This window comes from Phyllopteryx taeniolatus, chromosome 7 (assembly GCF_024500385.1).
Source record: "Phyllopteryx taeniolatus isolate TA_2022b chromosome 7, UOR_Ptae_1.2, whole genome shotgun sequence".
Classification (NCBI taxonomy): Eukaryota; Metazoa; Chordata; class Actinopteri; order Syngnathiformes; family Syngnathidae; genus Phyllopteryx; species Phyllopteryx taeniolatus.
In genome coordinates, this window is record NC_084508.1 from 1,234,398 (window position 1) to 1,246,568 (window position 12,171).

The 12,171-nt window shown below is 42.3% G+C and overlaps 1 protein-coding gene across 3 annotated transcripts in view; it reads right to left on the minus strand.

The window, feature by feature from the left end:
* Positions 1 to 12,171, minus strand: part of tut4 (terminal uridylyl transferase 4) — a 128,765-nt gene that overhangs the window by 31,635 nt on the left and 84,959 nt on the right. For all 3 annotated transcript variants that reach the window (XM_061780354.1, XM_061780353.1, XM_061780355.1), the window contains 2 exons: positions 2,153 to 2,307; positions 1,438 to 1,535 (listed from right to left, as the gene is read on the minus strand). In XM_061780354.1, coding sequence (XP_061636338.1) covers positions 1,438 to 1,535; positions 2,153 to 2,307 — 253 coding nt within the window. The remainder of the gene's footprint in view (positions 1 to 1,437; positions 1,536 to 2,152; positions 2,308 to 12,171) is intronic.

Below are 12,171 nucleotides of genomic sequence, written 5' to 3' on the forward strand. Positions count from 1 at the left end.
GGTGCACTTAAATGAGCACCGAAAATGTTGAAGTGTGTCAGTATGCACTTTGCGTTTTTTTTTTTTTTTTAGCACAGTGGTAGACGTTGATCGAGTAGTGCTTTCAACGAATAACTCATTCAAACAAACGAACAAATCTTTTCACTGAACATACTGAATGGAACCACTTCATGCACTGCTTTGTTCCTTTTTCAGTTTATTGGAGCTCAGCTACGAGCCTGTGGCTGAGTGTGCAGGGGACGCCAACAAGGCGGTCTTGCTGCACAGCAGATCTGACGTGCCGTCAAACGTTAAACTGGACCACGGTGGTGCAAAAAAAGACTGTTGACTGCTCCTGTAGAGCACTAAAGTGTGTACTGTATCCTCCAGTGGCTGGTCGTCGGCCAGTGGCAAGGCGAGCATGAATGGCGCCCTGTGCAAGACCTCTGGAGAGCACCTACCAAACCCCCACCATCTTCCTCCTCAACATCATCATTGCAAATGGCAGTGTGGCCTGGCACAACAACAGTAACCCTCCCACGAATTAGAGCAGAATAACATGAATATATGCATTAGAAAAATATACAATCTAAAACTCAAGGTATGCAGTACAGTATAGACCATTGAAGGTATGAAATAATATACACTGTATAATAATCTCCCAGCTGTGAACTGGCTCGTACTTGACTAATAAAACGTTAAGCAGATGCAATAAGACCTAAAAGTAAAACAAAACGGTTATAAGGTTATAAACAAAAAGATTTTATTCCTTTTTTTGGTGAATAAAATAAGTAACAAATAGGATGTACAGTATGTCTTCATAAGTTCATTGAGTGAGATGGGTGGGTCATAAAAAGAAATGAGCACCAACCAACAATCGCTGATGCTCATTTGAGAACCAGACCAAAATGATGTGTACCCTGAGCATAGTACTTTAACCAAAGCAATACTGTTTTCAAATATTGTGATGTAAATATATGTTCATTTCATTTTCTGCTCAACACCAGTTTTTTTTTTTGTAAAGATGTTGACGAGAGGGCGGCACGACTGGTTAGAGCATCTGCCTCACAGTTCTGAGGGCCTGGGTTCAAATCCCGGCCCCGCCTGTGTGGAGTTTGCATGTTCTCCCTGTGCCTGTGTAGGTTTTCTCCAGGCACTCCGGTTTCCTCCCACATCCCAAAAACATGCGTGCTAGGTTAATTGAAGACTCTAAATGGTTGTTTGTTTATGTGTGCCCTGCGATTGGCTGGCAACCAGTTCAGTGTGTACCCCGCCTCCTGCCCGATGATAGCTGGGATAGGCTCCAGCACTTCCGTGACCCTAGTGAGCACAAGCGGCTCAGAGAATGGATGGATGGACGGATGTTGACGAGAGCACCGATTTGTCCCGTGTGTCTGTGTGTGCGGTGTTTTTTATTGTGTTTGTATCAACTCCAGTTTAACATTTGTGACTACTCACGCTCTCCGAGGATAGCCTGGCCCTTCCAGGACAGTCTGGCACTACCTGGGAGCCAGTGATGGACTGAGAATTCACCAAAGACCGTACCATGTGAGGAGCTGAGGAGAAATATGAGGGCAGAATAGCATTATAATTGCACTTGTATTTTTTGTATTACAGTGAGTCTCCCTTTTGTTGTGGGTGACACGTTACAGACCAACCCGCAATAAGTAGAAGATCCCGAAAATAGGAGAGACCACATCAAAAAAAAAATTCTTTCACTTGTTTAAAAAACACGTTTTAACACACATCGTTATTGTACAGTATTTGAACACGAAAATTGCAAGCATAAAATGTATAGAAAATACTGTACATATTGTAGTGTCTATGTGTTAGATACATACATATGGCTTGAAGAGGTGGGGCCTGGTGTGGTGGTATGCATTTGGCGAGTTTGCATTTGAGTGTTTAGGCGTGAGCTGTGGCTGACAGCAGCAATGTGTGTAAGCTCACTGTCTCTCGTGATTTACTCTTTTCTCTGGGTTTAAGAAACGGCTGAAAAGCGCTTCGCCGACCAAAGCTATCCTTGCCCACATGCAAGGGCATTACATACAGTAAGTAAACTTTGAAAACCCATAAAAACGATCGCTTAAACATTGCGAAATGGTGGGTGCACTCGCGATGAATGGCATTATAACGGGTAAACACTGTGCAGTATAGGTATAGTAATGGTTACCTGTTGCCCCGGCAGTCCTCTGCTTTAGATGGCGGTATTCAGGACAGTCCCTCCTTACGTGACCAGTGTCCCCACACTGAAAACAACGCCTGTCTTTTTGCTCCCGCTCTTCCTCTTTTACATCGTCATCTTTGTCATTTTCTCTCTTTTTCATTCTGATGAAAAATAATAAAAAAAAGTATTATATATACAGTGGGGCAAAAATGTAGTCAGCCACCAATTTTGCAAGTTCTCCCACTTAAGAAGATGAGAGAGGCCTGTCATTTTCATCATAGGAGAGACAAAATGAGAAAAAAAAAAAATCCAGAAAATCACGTCTGATTTTTAAACAATTTATTAGCAAATAATGGTGGAAAATAAGTATTTGGTCAATAACAAACATTCATCTCAATACTTTGTTATATACCTTTTTTTGGCAATGACAGAGGTCAAACGTTTTCTGTAAGTCACACTTTTGCTGGTATTTTGGCCCATTCCTCAATGCAGATCTCGTCGAGAGCAGCTGAGGCTTTGGGGCTGTCGCTGGGCAACACAGACTTTCAACTCCCTCCAAAGATTTTTCATGGGGTTGATATCTGGAGAATGGCTAGGCCACTCCAGGACCTTGAAATGCTTCTTACGAAGCCATTCGTTCGTTGCTCGGGCGCTGTGTTTGGGCTCATTGTCATGCTGAAGGACCCAGCCACGTTTCTTCTTCAATGCCCTCGCTGATGGAAAGACGTTTTCACTCACAATGTCACGATACATGGCCCCATTCAATCTTTCCTTTACACGGATCAGTCGTACTGGTCCCTTTGCAGAAAAACAGCCCCAAAGTATGATTTTTCCACGTTTCGCAGTAGGTATGGTGTTCTTTGGATGCAACTCAGCATTCTCTCTCCTCCAAACACGACATGTTGAGTTTTTACTAAAACGTTCTATTTTTGTTTCATCTGACATTCTCCCAATCCTTTTCTGGATCAAACTAGCAAAGTTCTGGACATGTACTGGCTAAACTAGGGGGACACGTCTGGCACTGGAAGATTTGAGTACCTGGCGGCTTAGTGTGTTACTGATGGTAGCCTTTGTTACTTCGGCCCCAGCTCTCTACATGTCATTCACTAGGTCCCCGCGTGTGGTTCTGGGATTTTTGCTCACCGTTCTTGTGATCATTATGACCCCACGGGGTGAGATCTTGCGTAGAGCCCCAGATCAAGGGAGATTATCAGTGGTCTTGTATGTCTTCCATTTTCTAATAATTGCTCGCACAGCTGATTTCTTATTGCAGATTTAGCGTTTCCAGCCTGGTGCAGGTCTAGTTTTTTAGTTTTTTGGTGTCCTTTTACAGCTCTTTGGTCTTGGCCATAGTGGAGTTTGGAGTGTGACTGTTTGGGGTTGTGGAGAGTGTCTTTTATACTGATAACGAGTTCAAACAGGTGCCATTAATACAGGTAACGAGTGGAGGACAGAGGAATCTCAAAGAAGTTACAGGTATGTGAGAGCCAGAAATCCTGCTTGTTTGTAGGTGACCAAATACTAATTTTCTACCATAATTTGCCTATAAATTCTTTAAAAATCAAATAGTGATTTTCTGGATTTATTTTTTTTCTCATTTTGTCTCATAGGTGAGGTATACCTATGATGAACATTACAGTCCTCTCTCATCTTTTCGAGTGGGAGAACTTGCACAATTGGTGGCTGACTAAATACTTTTTTGCCCAACTGTACTAAATAGGACAGCCCGCAGGCCACATCCAGCTTGTCCACAGTCTGACTGAAAATCTAAAATATGCAGTGTTGTAATTTGAAAGTGGTGCTTTTATTTTATTTACATACAGTTGTGCTCACAAGTTCACATACCCTGGCAGAATTTATGATTTCTTGGCCATTTTTCCAAGAATATGACTGATAACACAAAACCCTTTCTTTCACTCATGGTAAGTGCTTGGGTGAAGCCATTTATTACCAAACAACTGTGTTTACTCTTTTTAAATCAAATTGACAACAGATACTACACAAATGACCTTGATCAAAAGTTTACATACTCTTGAGATTTTGGCACACAAATGGGTTTGAATGGCTACTAAAGGTAACCATCCACACCTGTGATCTGTCTGCTTGCAATCAGTGTGTGTATAAAGGTTCACTGAGTTTCTGGGCTCCTGACAGACCCTTGCACTGACATCTCTGGATTCTGAGTCACGGTGAAAGCAAAGGAATTGTCAATAGATCTGCGGAAAAAGGTACCGTAATTTCTCGTGTATAATGGGTACTCATGTATAACACGCACCCCCAAAGTTGACCTCAAAATTCTGTAAAACCCTTCTACCTATGTATAATGCATTTTTTCAATTCATGATTTTGCTTCTACCCCTATGATCAAAACATGAAGTATTATCTGTATTTTGTCAGTTTTTTTCAAAGAATTTTTTGAACATCAAATCCTTTTTTTAATTTACTTGCTCTTATAATGAAATTCACAGCCCTACTTATATTTAGTAAATTAGAAAACATAGTTGTGCTCATATGTTTGATTACCCAGGCAGAATTTGTAAGATGGGTACAATTCTTTAAAGAAAACATGAAGGACCAGGTGAAAGAAATACTATTTTATTTTAATGGAATTCAAATTAAACGGTCAAGCATTTCAGAAAAGCATTATCATTAAACAAAACACAACCATTTAATGATGGTTGTTGTTCAGTCATGGATGAAGTCAAGCTAGCTTCAGCTGTAAGCCTGACTTCAGATATGTGGACATCAGTGAACATGGATGCCTATCTTGCCATAACATGGCACTATATCACCCCAAACATGGATCTGGCCACCGTCCTTTTAGGTGTCCAATATTTCCCACAGATTCACTCAGCAGCTAACATTGCAGTAAATAATGCCAATGATGATATGTGGACATCAGTGAACATGAATGCCTATCTTGCCATAACATGGCACTATATCCCTATATCACCCCAAACATGGATCTGGCCACCGTCCTTTTAGGTGTCCAATATTTCCCACAGATTCACTCAGCAGCTAACATTGCAGTAAATAATGCCAATGTAATGGCTGAGTGGGGTTGGTCACCGATGGGGCCCACAGTATGGTGGCAAGCATTAACCAGCTGAACATAAAACACACATATTGCTTTGCACACATGCTGAATCTGGTGGTTAAGAAGTCAAATGCCCAGACCCCCGACTTGGAAATGATGCAAACCAAAGCTCGCAAAATTGTTGGCAATTTTAAAGCCATGGATCGCAGTACTAGTGCTGTAGTGGCAAAAACCTTGATGAACAATTTAAATGAAACATTTTATAAATTTGAAAAAATAACCTCCCTGTCAGTGGCAACAATACTGGATCCATTTTGTGGCCATTTAAAATGCCCAAAGTGCAGTGGAAAGGCAGCAATCATCAGTGGCGCTGCATTACAAGTGGAATTTCCACCAACAGAAGAAAGAGTGACAAGGCCAGATGGAGACCATGATGCCTATAGCCTGTGGGCTCCACTTGATCACCATGTGTCTGCCCAAAACCAAGTTGGCAGTGCCACTACAAGTGCCACAGTGGAAATCCAAAGGTACATCCATCCATCCATTTTCTACCGCTTATCCAAGGTCGGGTCGCGGGGGCAGTAGCTTTATCAGGGACGCCCAGACTTCCCTCTCCCCAGCCACTTCATCCAGCTCTTCCGAGGGGATCCCGAGGTGTTCCCAGGCCAGTCGAGAGACGTAGTCACTCCAGCGTGTCCTGGGTCGTCCCTGGGGCCTCCTTCCGGTGGGACATGCCCTTCACCAGGGAGACGTCCGGGAGGCATCCGAATCAGATGCCCGAGCCACCTCATCTGGCTCCTCTCAATGTGGAGGAGCAGCGGCTCTACTCTGAGCTCCTCCCGGATGACCGAGCTTCTCACCCTATCACTAAGGGAGAGCCCGGACACCCTGCGGAGGAAACTCATTTCGGCCGCTTGTATCCGGGATCTTGTTCTTTCGGTCACGACCCACAGCTCGTGATCATAGCTGAGGGCAGGAACGTAGATCGACCGGTAAATTAAGAGCTTCGCTTTTCGGCTTAGCTCCTTCTTTACCACAACGGAAGGATACAAAGTCTGCATCACTGCAGACGCTGGACCGATCCGCCTGTCAATCTCCCGTTCCATTCTTCCCTCACTCGTGAACAAGACCAGAAGATACTCCTCCACTTGGGGCAGGATCTCATCCCCGACCTGGAGATGGCGCGCCACCCTTTTCCGACTGAGGACCATGGTCTCAGATTTGGAGGTGCTGATTCTCATCCCAGCCGCTTCACACTCGGCTGCGAACGGCTCCAGTGAGAATTGGAGGTCAAAGGGCAGCCTTGGCGGAGTCCAACCCTCACCGGAAACAAGTCCGACTTACTGCTGGCAATGCGGACCAAACTCTGACACCGGTCGCATACACACAACTCAGAGTGCTGACGTTTTAACACTGTCACCGCGGTCGAGTGATCTTTTTCGCTCCAGCTCTTAGGTCGCTAGCTCATTAGCTCGCAGGCTAGCGAATCTAATAAAGTTAAGTTTCCCGTGTCCATTGTTTGGAAAGATAACCCGCCCGACTCTGCCTCTGATTGGCTCGCACCAACACAGGATTTGTACTTTTGATTCGCTGTGTTTGGAAGCTCTTCACCAACACACACACACACACGTAGGACGGGTCTTAAACCATGCGTCATCAAACGCAGAATAATTATGCTTTATGCGTCCCTGCTAATTTTTGTGCGTATCAGATGCGGGACGCACATCTAAAGAGATCCCGGATAATGTGTCTTTTTATAGTCGTGGTCAAAAATATTGGCACATCAGTATTTTTCAGCACGATTGGATTCTGTCTTTCTTCGGCTAATCCTCATTCCTTTCCTTTCCAGTGCATGCCTCCACCTGCTCCCTGCTTTCACTGCAGATCACAATGTCCTCTTCGAACATCATGTCCATGAGGATTTCAGTCTCACTTCATCTGTCAGCTTATCCACTGCAAACAGGATGGGCCTCAAGGCTGATACCTGATGCAGTCCCACCTCCACCTTAAACTCCTCCGTCACACCTACAGAACACCTCACCACTGTTCTGCTGCCCTCATACACTCCTGCACTATTGTATCCATGCGTGTGGATAGATATCTATCTCGAGACAAATATAGTCATTTATATTCTATAATCGTTAAGCAGTATACTACCATTTGAAGATATATTGTACTCTAGCTATATGGCTATTTAAAGATAAAATCGTTAATATGTATAGCAATTTAAAGTTATAATCTATAAATGTTAATATTTTGCAATTACAAGATATAATCTATAATAATTTACTATTGAGAGAGAGAGAGCGAGCGAGAGAGAGAGAGACCCTTTCCAAAAAAACTTGAATATATATATATATATATATATATATATATATATAAAATAAGAACTGGCAGAGAGCGTGGCATGGCGACAGTGTTAACTGTGAGGAATACAAAACACAAGTATCTGGAACATGCTACAGTGTATATATACAGTAAGTCCTCGAGTTACGACGCACTCGGCCGACGACGTTTCGACTTAATGACGCCCGTGGCTTGTCCGCCATTTTGTCCCAGCACCATAGTGTTTCTGCTTAGCTAGTGCATAGTGCTTGTCTTGTGTTTGTGCGCCAGGAGTATCTTTGCCTTTTTTTTTTTTTACACTTTCAGCAGTAATGGTAAGTACAGCATGTTATTTTTTTTATTTTAACGTATTTTATTTTCTTTATACGAAGTGTTAACCTTTCCTGCTACGGTCACCTGACCGTGGTCGGGAGACGCAGGGGTTAACTCTTTTCTCTCGTTGAACAGCCGAGTTGGGTGGTGGCAACAATAAAGGCACGAAGCACCGTTTTGCTGCTTTAATGGCTTTATTAGCTCCTCTGCACATTCAATGTCAACGGGTCCTCCGCTCATCGCTACTCTTCCCCGGTCGCCGTCACGACACTTGCCACTGTACACATTCGCACCGGCGCGCACTCCTTCCTCCTTCATAGTCCCGCCGGATGACGCCACATCTGCGAAGTCCCGTCTCACTCACACATCGACGCACACGCCCACACACACTGAGCTTGCTGTCACAATCACGTGGGACAATACCCGTAACAGAAGTATTTCGCCGTAAATTTCGACTTTAACGGTGAAATCCGATTTACGCGGAAATTCGTGTTACGTCGCCAGCGTAGGAACGGAACTCGTTCGTAAATCGAGGACTTCCTGTATATGTATATGTGTATATATATATATATATATATATATATATATATATATATATATATATATATATATAGACGCTTTCCAAAAACTTTGAAAATCATAGAAAAGTTTATTTCCATAATTCCATTCAAAAAGTTAAATTTTCATAGATTATAGATTCAGGGCCCACAAATCTAAACAATTTGAAGTATTTATTTGTTTGTTTTTACATAATTTGGGCTTCCAGCTCATAAAACCCACAAAATCAGGAAAAAAAATTACAATACTCAGCCCAAATTTTGCAGGCCATAAATTCTTCAAACTGAGAGTCATCCGCTAAACTCAAAGCACCTGCACAGGGTTCCCCAGGTGTCATTAAATGGCTTCATTTGGTTCAATTGTCTCAGTTGGGTTCGATATGGGGATGACTGCAGACTTGACAACTGGCCAGAAGACCATCATTGATACCCTCCACAGTATGGGTAAGCCACAAAACATCAAAACTAAGGAGGCTGGCTGTTCACAGAGTGCTGTGTCCAAGCATATCAATGGAAAGTCTAGTGGAAGGACAAACTGTGGCAGGAGAAGATGCACCAGCAAAAGAGATGACAGTGGGCTTCATCGGATTATCAAACAGAGAAGATTCAAGAATCTAGCAGAGATCCAGAAAGAGTGGAATGAGGCGGAACGTCATAGCTTCAAAAACCACCACATTCAGACGCATCCGGGAAATGGGCTACAACTGTCGGGGTCTTCTGGTCAAGCCACTTCTGAGCCAGAGCCAACGTAGGAAGCGCTTCAATTGGGCCAAGGAGAAGAAGGACTGGACTTTTGGCCAGTGGTCCAAGGTCCTCTTTTCCGATGAAAGTAAAGTGTGCCTTTCATTTGGCAATTAAGGTCCAAGGGTTTGGGGGAAGACATTGAGAATCTATGGGGTATTATCAAAAGAAAAATGAGGGGCACCAGACCCAAAAACAATGAAGAACTGACAGCAAGCATGAAGGAAATCTGGGCTTCCATAACTCTTAGGCAATGCCACAGGCTGATTGCCTCAATGCCACGGCGTAGAGGCAGTGATTAAAGCAAAGGGATTCTGTTAAATATATTCTAGAAGTTATCATTTATTTGCTTAGCTTGCATTAGTATTATGGACGATTTTAGATGTCTCGCCTTCGAAAAGATGACTCAGCATCATCCGATGGAAGGGCGCCTGGACCAAGGACGTGATCGGATGTGGTCGGGTCGGGACAAGTGTTGGTCCAATATTTTGTGTTGTGTCTTATTGCTTAGAATACTATGTCTGGGAAAAACCCTCTTATTATCAAATATTATGTGTCGAGTCTTATTGTTTAGAATACTATGTCTGGGAAAAACCCTCTTATTATCAAATATTTTGTGTTGTGTCTTATTGCTTAGAACATTATGATTTGTAAATCCCTCCTATTTCAAATAAATGCAGGAGCGAGGGGGGGGATTGTTTAGAGCGTGTTGAGAGGCTGTGATCTGAACAATCTCCCATACGCCCTCCTCATGAGAAAAAGAAACCAGCGTCTTCATTCCTTTTGTGTCTATTTTTTATAATGTTGGGTAAGATAAATCCAACATTAAATTGGTCCTTCGAGCCGGATGTCAACACACCCGAGGATTCCAGTTGTGGAGCCGACTTCCAGTTAAGAGACCGTGGCCACGGCAAGTGAGACCCTTTACGGGACTGGTCTTCGTTCTCCTCAACTGGGATCTGAAGGTTGACGACAATCCACAGGATTGAAGACGACTGGTGAGTTAAATTTAAAAATTTTTTTAGGAAAAAGGACGCCGGAGTCCAGAAATTCCGCGAGGATGGCGGAGTCCTGTACGTACTTAAATTCCGTGTTTAATAAACCTTGTGTAATACTAGTCACTGGCAAGTAATGGACGGCGGAGTCCGACATATTCCGCGAGGATGCCGGAGTCCTGTACGTACTTAAATTCCGTGTTTAATGAATAAAGAAACTAGGAAAGTTTCGTGGCGTCGTAGTTAAATTCCGTATAGGATGGCGGAGTCCTCCAATGAGCTGTTGACAGACGTGGTTAAATTCCGTATGGGACGGCGGAGTCCTCTGACGAGCCAGTGTGAATGAAAACTGTTTGAATGAGAGTGTAAATGGGAAATGGGAAACCACTAGGTTTTTCATTCCATACCAAAACAGTGGGAAAGTAAACGGTGGACTTTTGTGGATGCAAAGGCAAGAATTCTCCACTCGAAAGAGTTGAAGTGAGAATTACCACAGAAAGTAAATTTGAATCACCGTCCTACTGAAAAAAACCAACAACAAAAAACAGTGTTCTAGACTACCCTAGGTAGTATTACACTGAACCAAATTCTTTCAAATGGGGAAAGGAAGTAGTAAAATAAAAAACAGGAATACACTGCAGTGTAAAGGTTGGAGGTTCATTAAATTAAATTTAAAAGAAAAAAAGAAACAGGATCCTGATAAAATTTTATATTTAGAGACAGGGATAACCGAACACGGCTTTAATGGTTGGTTAAATACACAAAAAATAGCCGCGTTGGAGGAATCAAATTATATAAAAAATAAAAGACAAGCCACCGTTAAACGTGGGAAAGGCCCTGTTGTCTGCAGCCTTGGAGCTTATCACAAAAATAGAAGATAAAAAAGAATGTGATGAGCTGCAGTAATACAGAGCATGCGTACCAAACCCACGCACATTGTTAAATTCATTAAGACCAGACGCTACTGTGTTTACAGTAGTGGACATTAATGCATTAATGCATTCTTTTCAGTACCAATAGAAAATAACAGTCAATTTTGGTTTGCATTCACATTTGAGAAAAAAATATATATATATATATACATTTACTAGATTACCGCAAGGTTACTGTGAAAGTCCAACTATTTATTCACAAGTTAATTCACAACACGCATGTCTTCTGGCATCTACAGATGAAGACAAATGCAAAGATTCATTGACCTTACTGCATCATCTAACAGAAGAGGGACATAAAGTTAACAAAAATAAATCGCAATGATGTAAAAGACAAGTTAAATATCTAGGCCATAATTTAAGTATAGGAGGAAAGACTATATTAGAAGACAGGAGAGCTATAGTCTTAAAAAATCCTAAACCACAGACGAAGAAACATATAATAATAATTTTTAGGTCTGACAGATTATTGTAGAGCATGGATTCCAAACTATGCAGAAATTGTTGCACCATTGTCAAAATTAATATATGAAAACAACCTTAAAATTACATCACCTGTTTAATGGAGTACAGAGGCAGAAAAGGCCTTCTGTGACATTAAACAACATTTGGTGTCCAGTGCTGCGCTAGGCCTTCCAAATTTAATGATAAAACATTCATTCAAATGGTAGATTGTAAAAGCTATTGCATGACCTCCGTACTTACACAACAATACGGTGATAAGCTAAGACCAATAGCTTATTTTTCAACTAGAGAGCAGTTCACCCTAAAGGTCCCACATACAGTGTCTGCTCTCCTATTGCAAATCACCTGCAAGACATTTATCTTGCATTGCCATCTTGCTATCACAACCACATTTGACTGTTGAGCGATGCACAACCTTAAATCCAGCCACACTAATACCCTTACTTGATGAAGGCACGCAGCATGATTATAGGGAATTGGCTGAACAAGCTGCTGAATTAGTAGCATTAACCGAGGCATGCAAACTAATGATAAATAAAGATGGTACAATCTATACTGATAGCCAATGAGTATTCCACAACAAGAACGCAATTATTGGGAAAAACAAAGTGCAAAACTACAAAATGAAATTTACATTAGC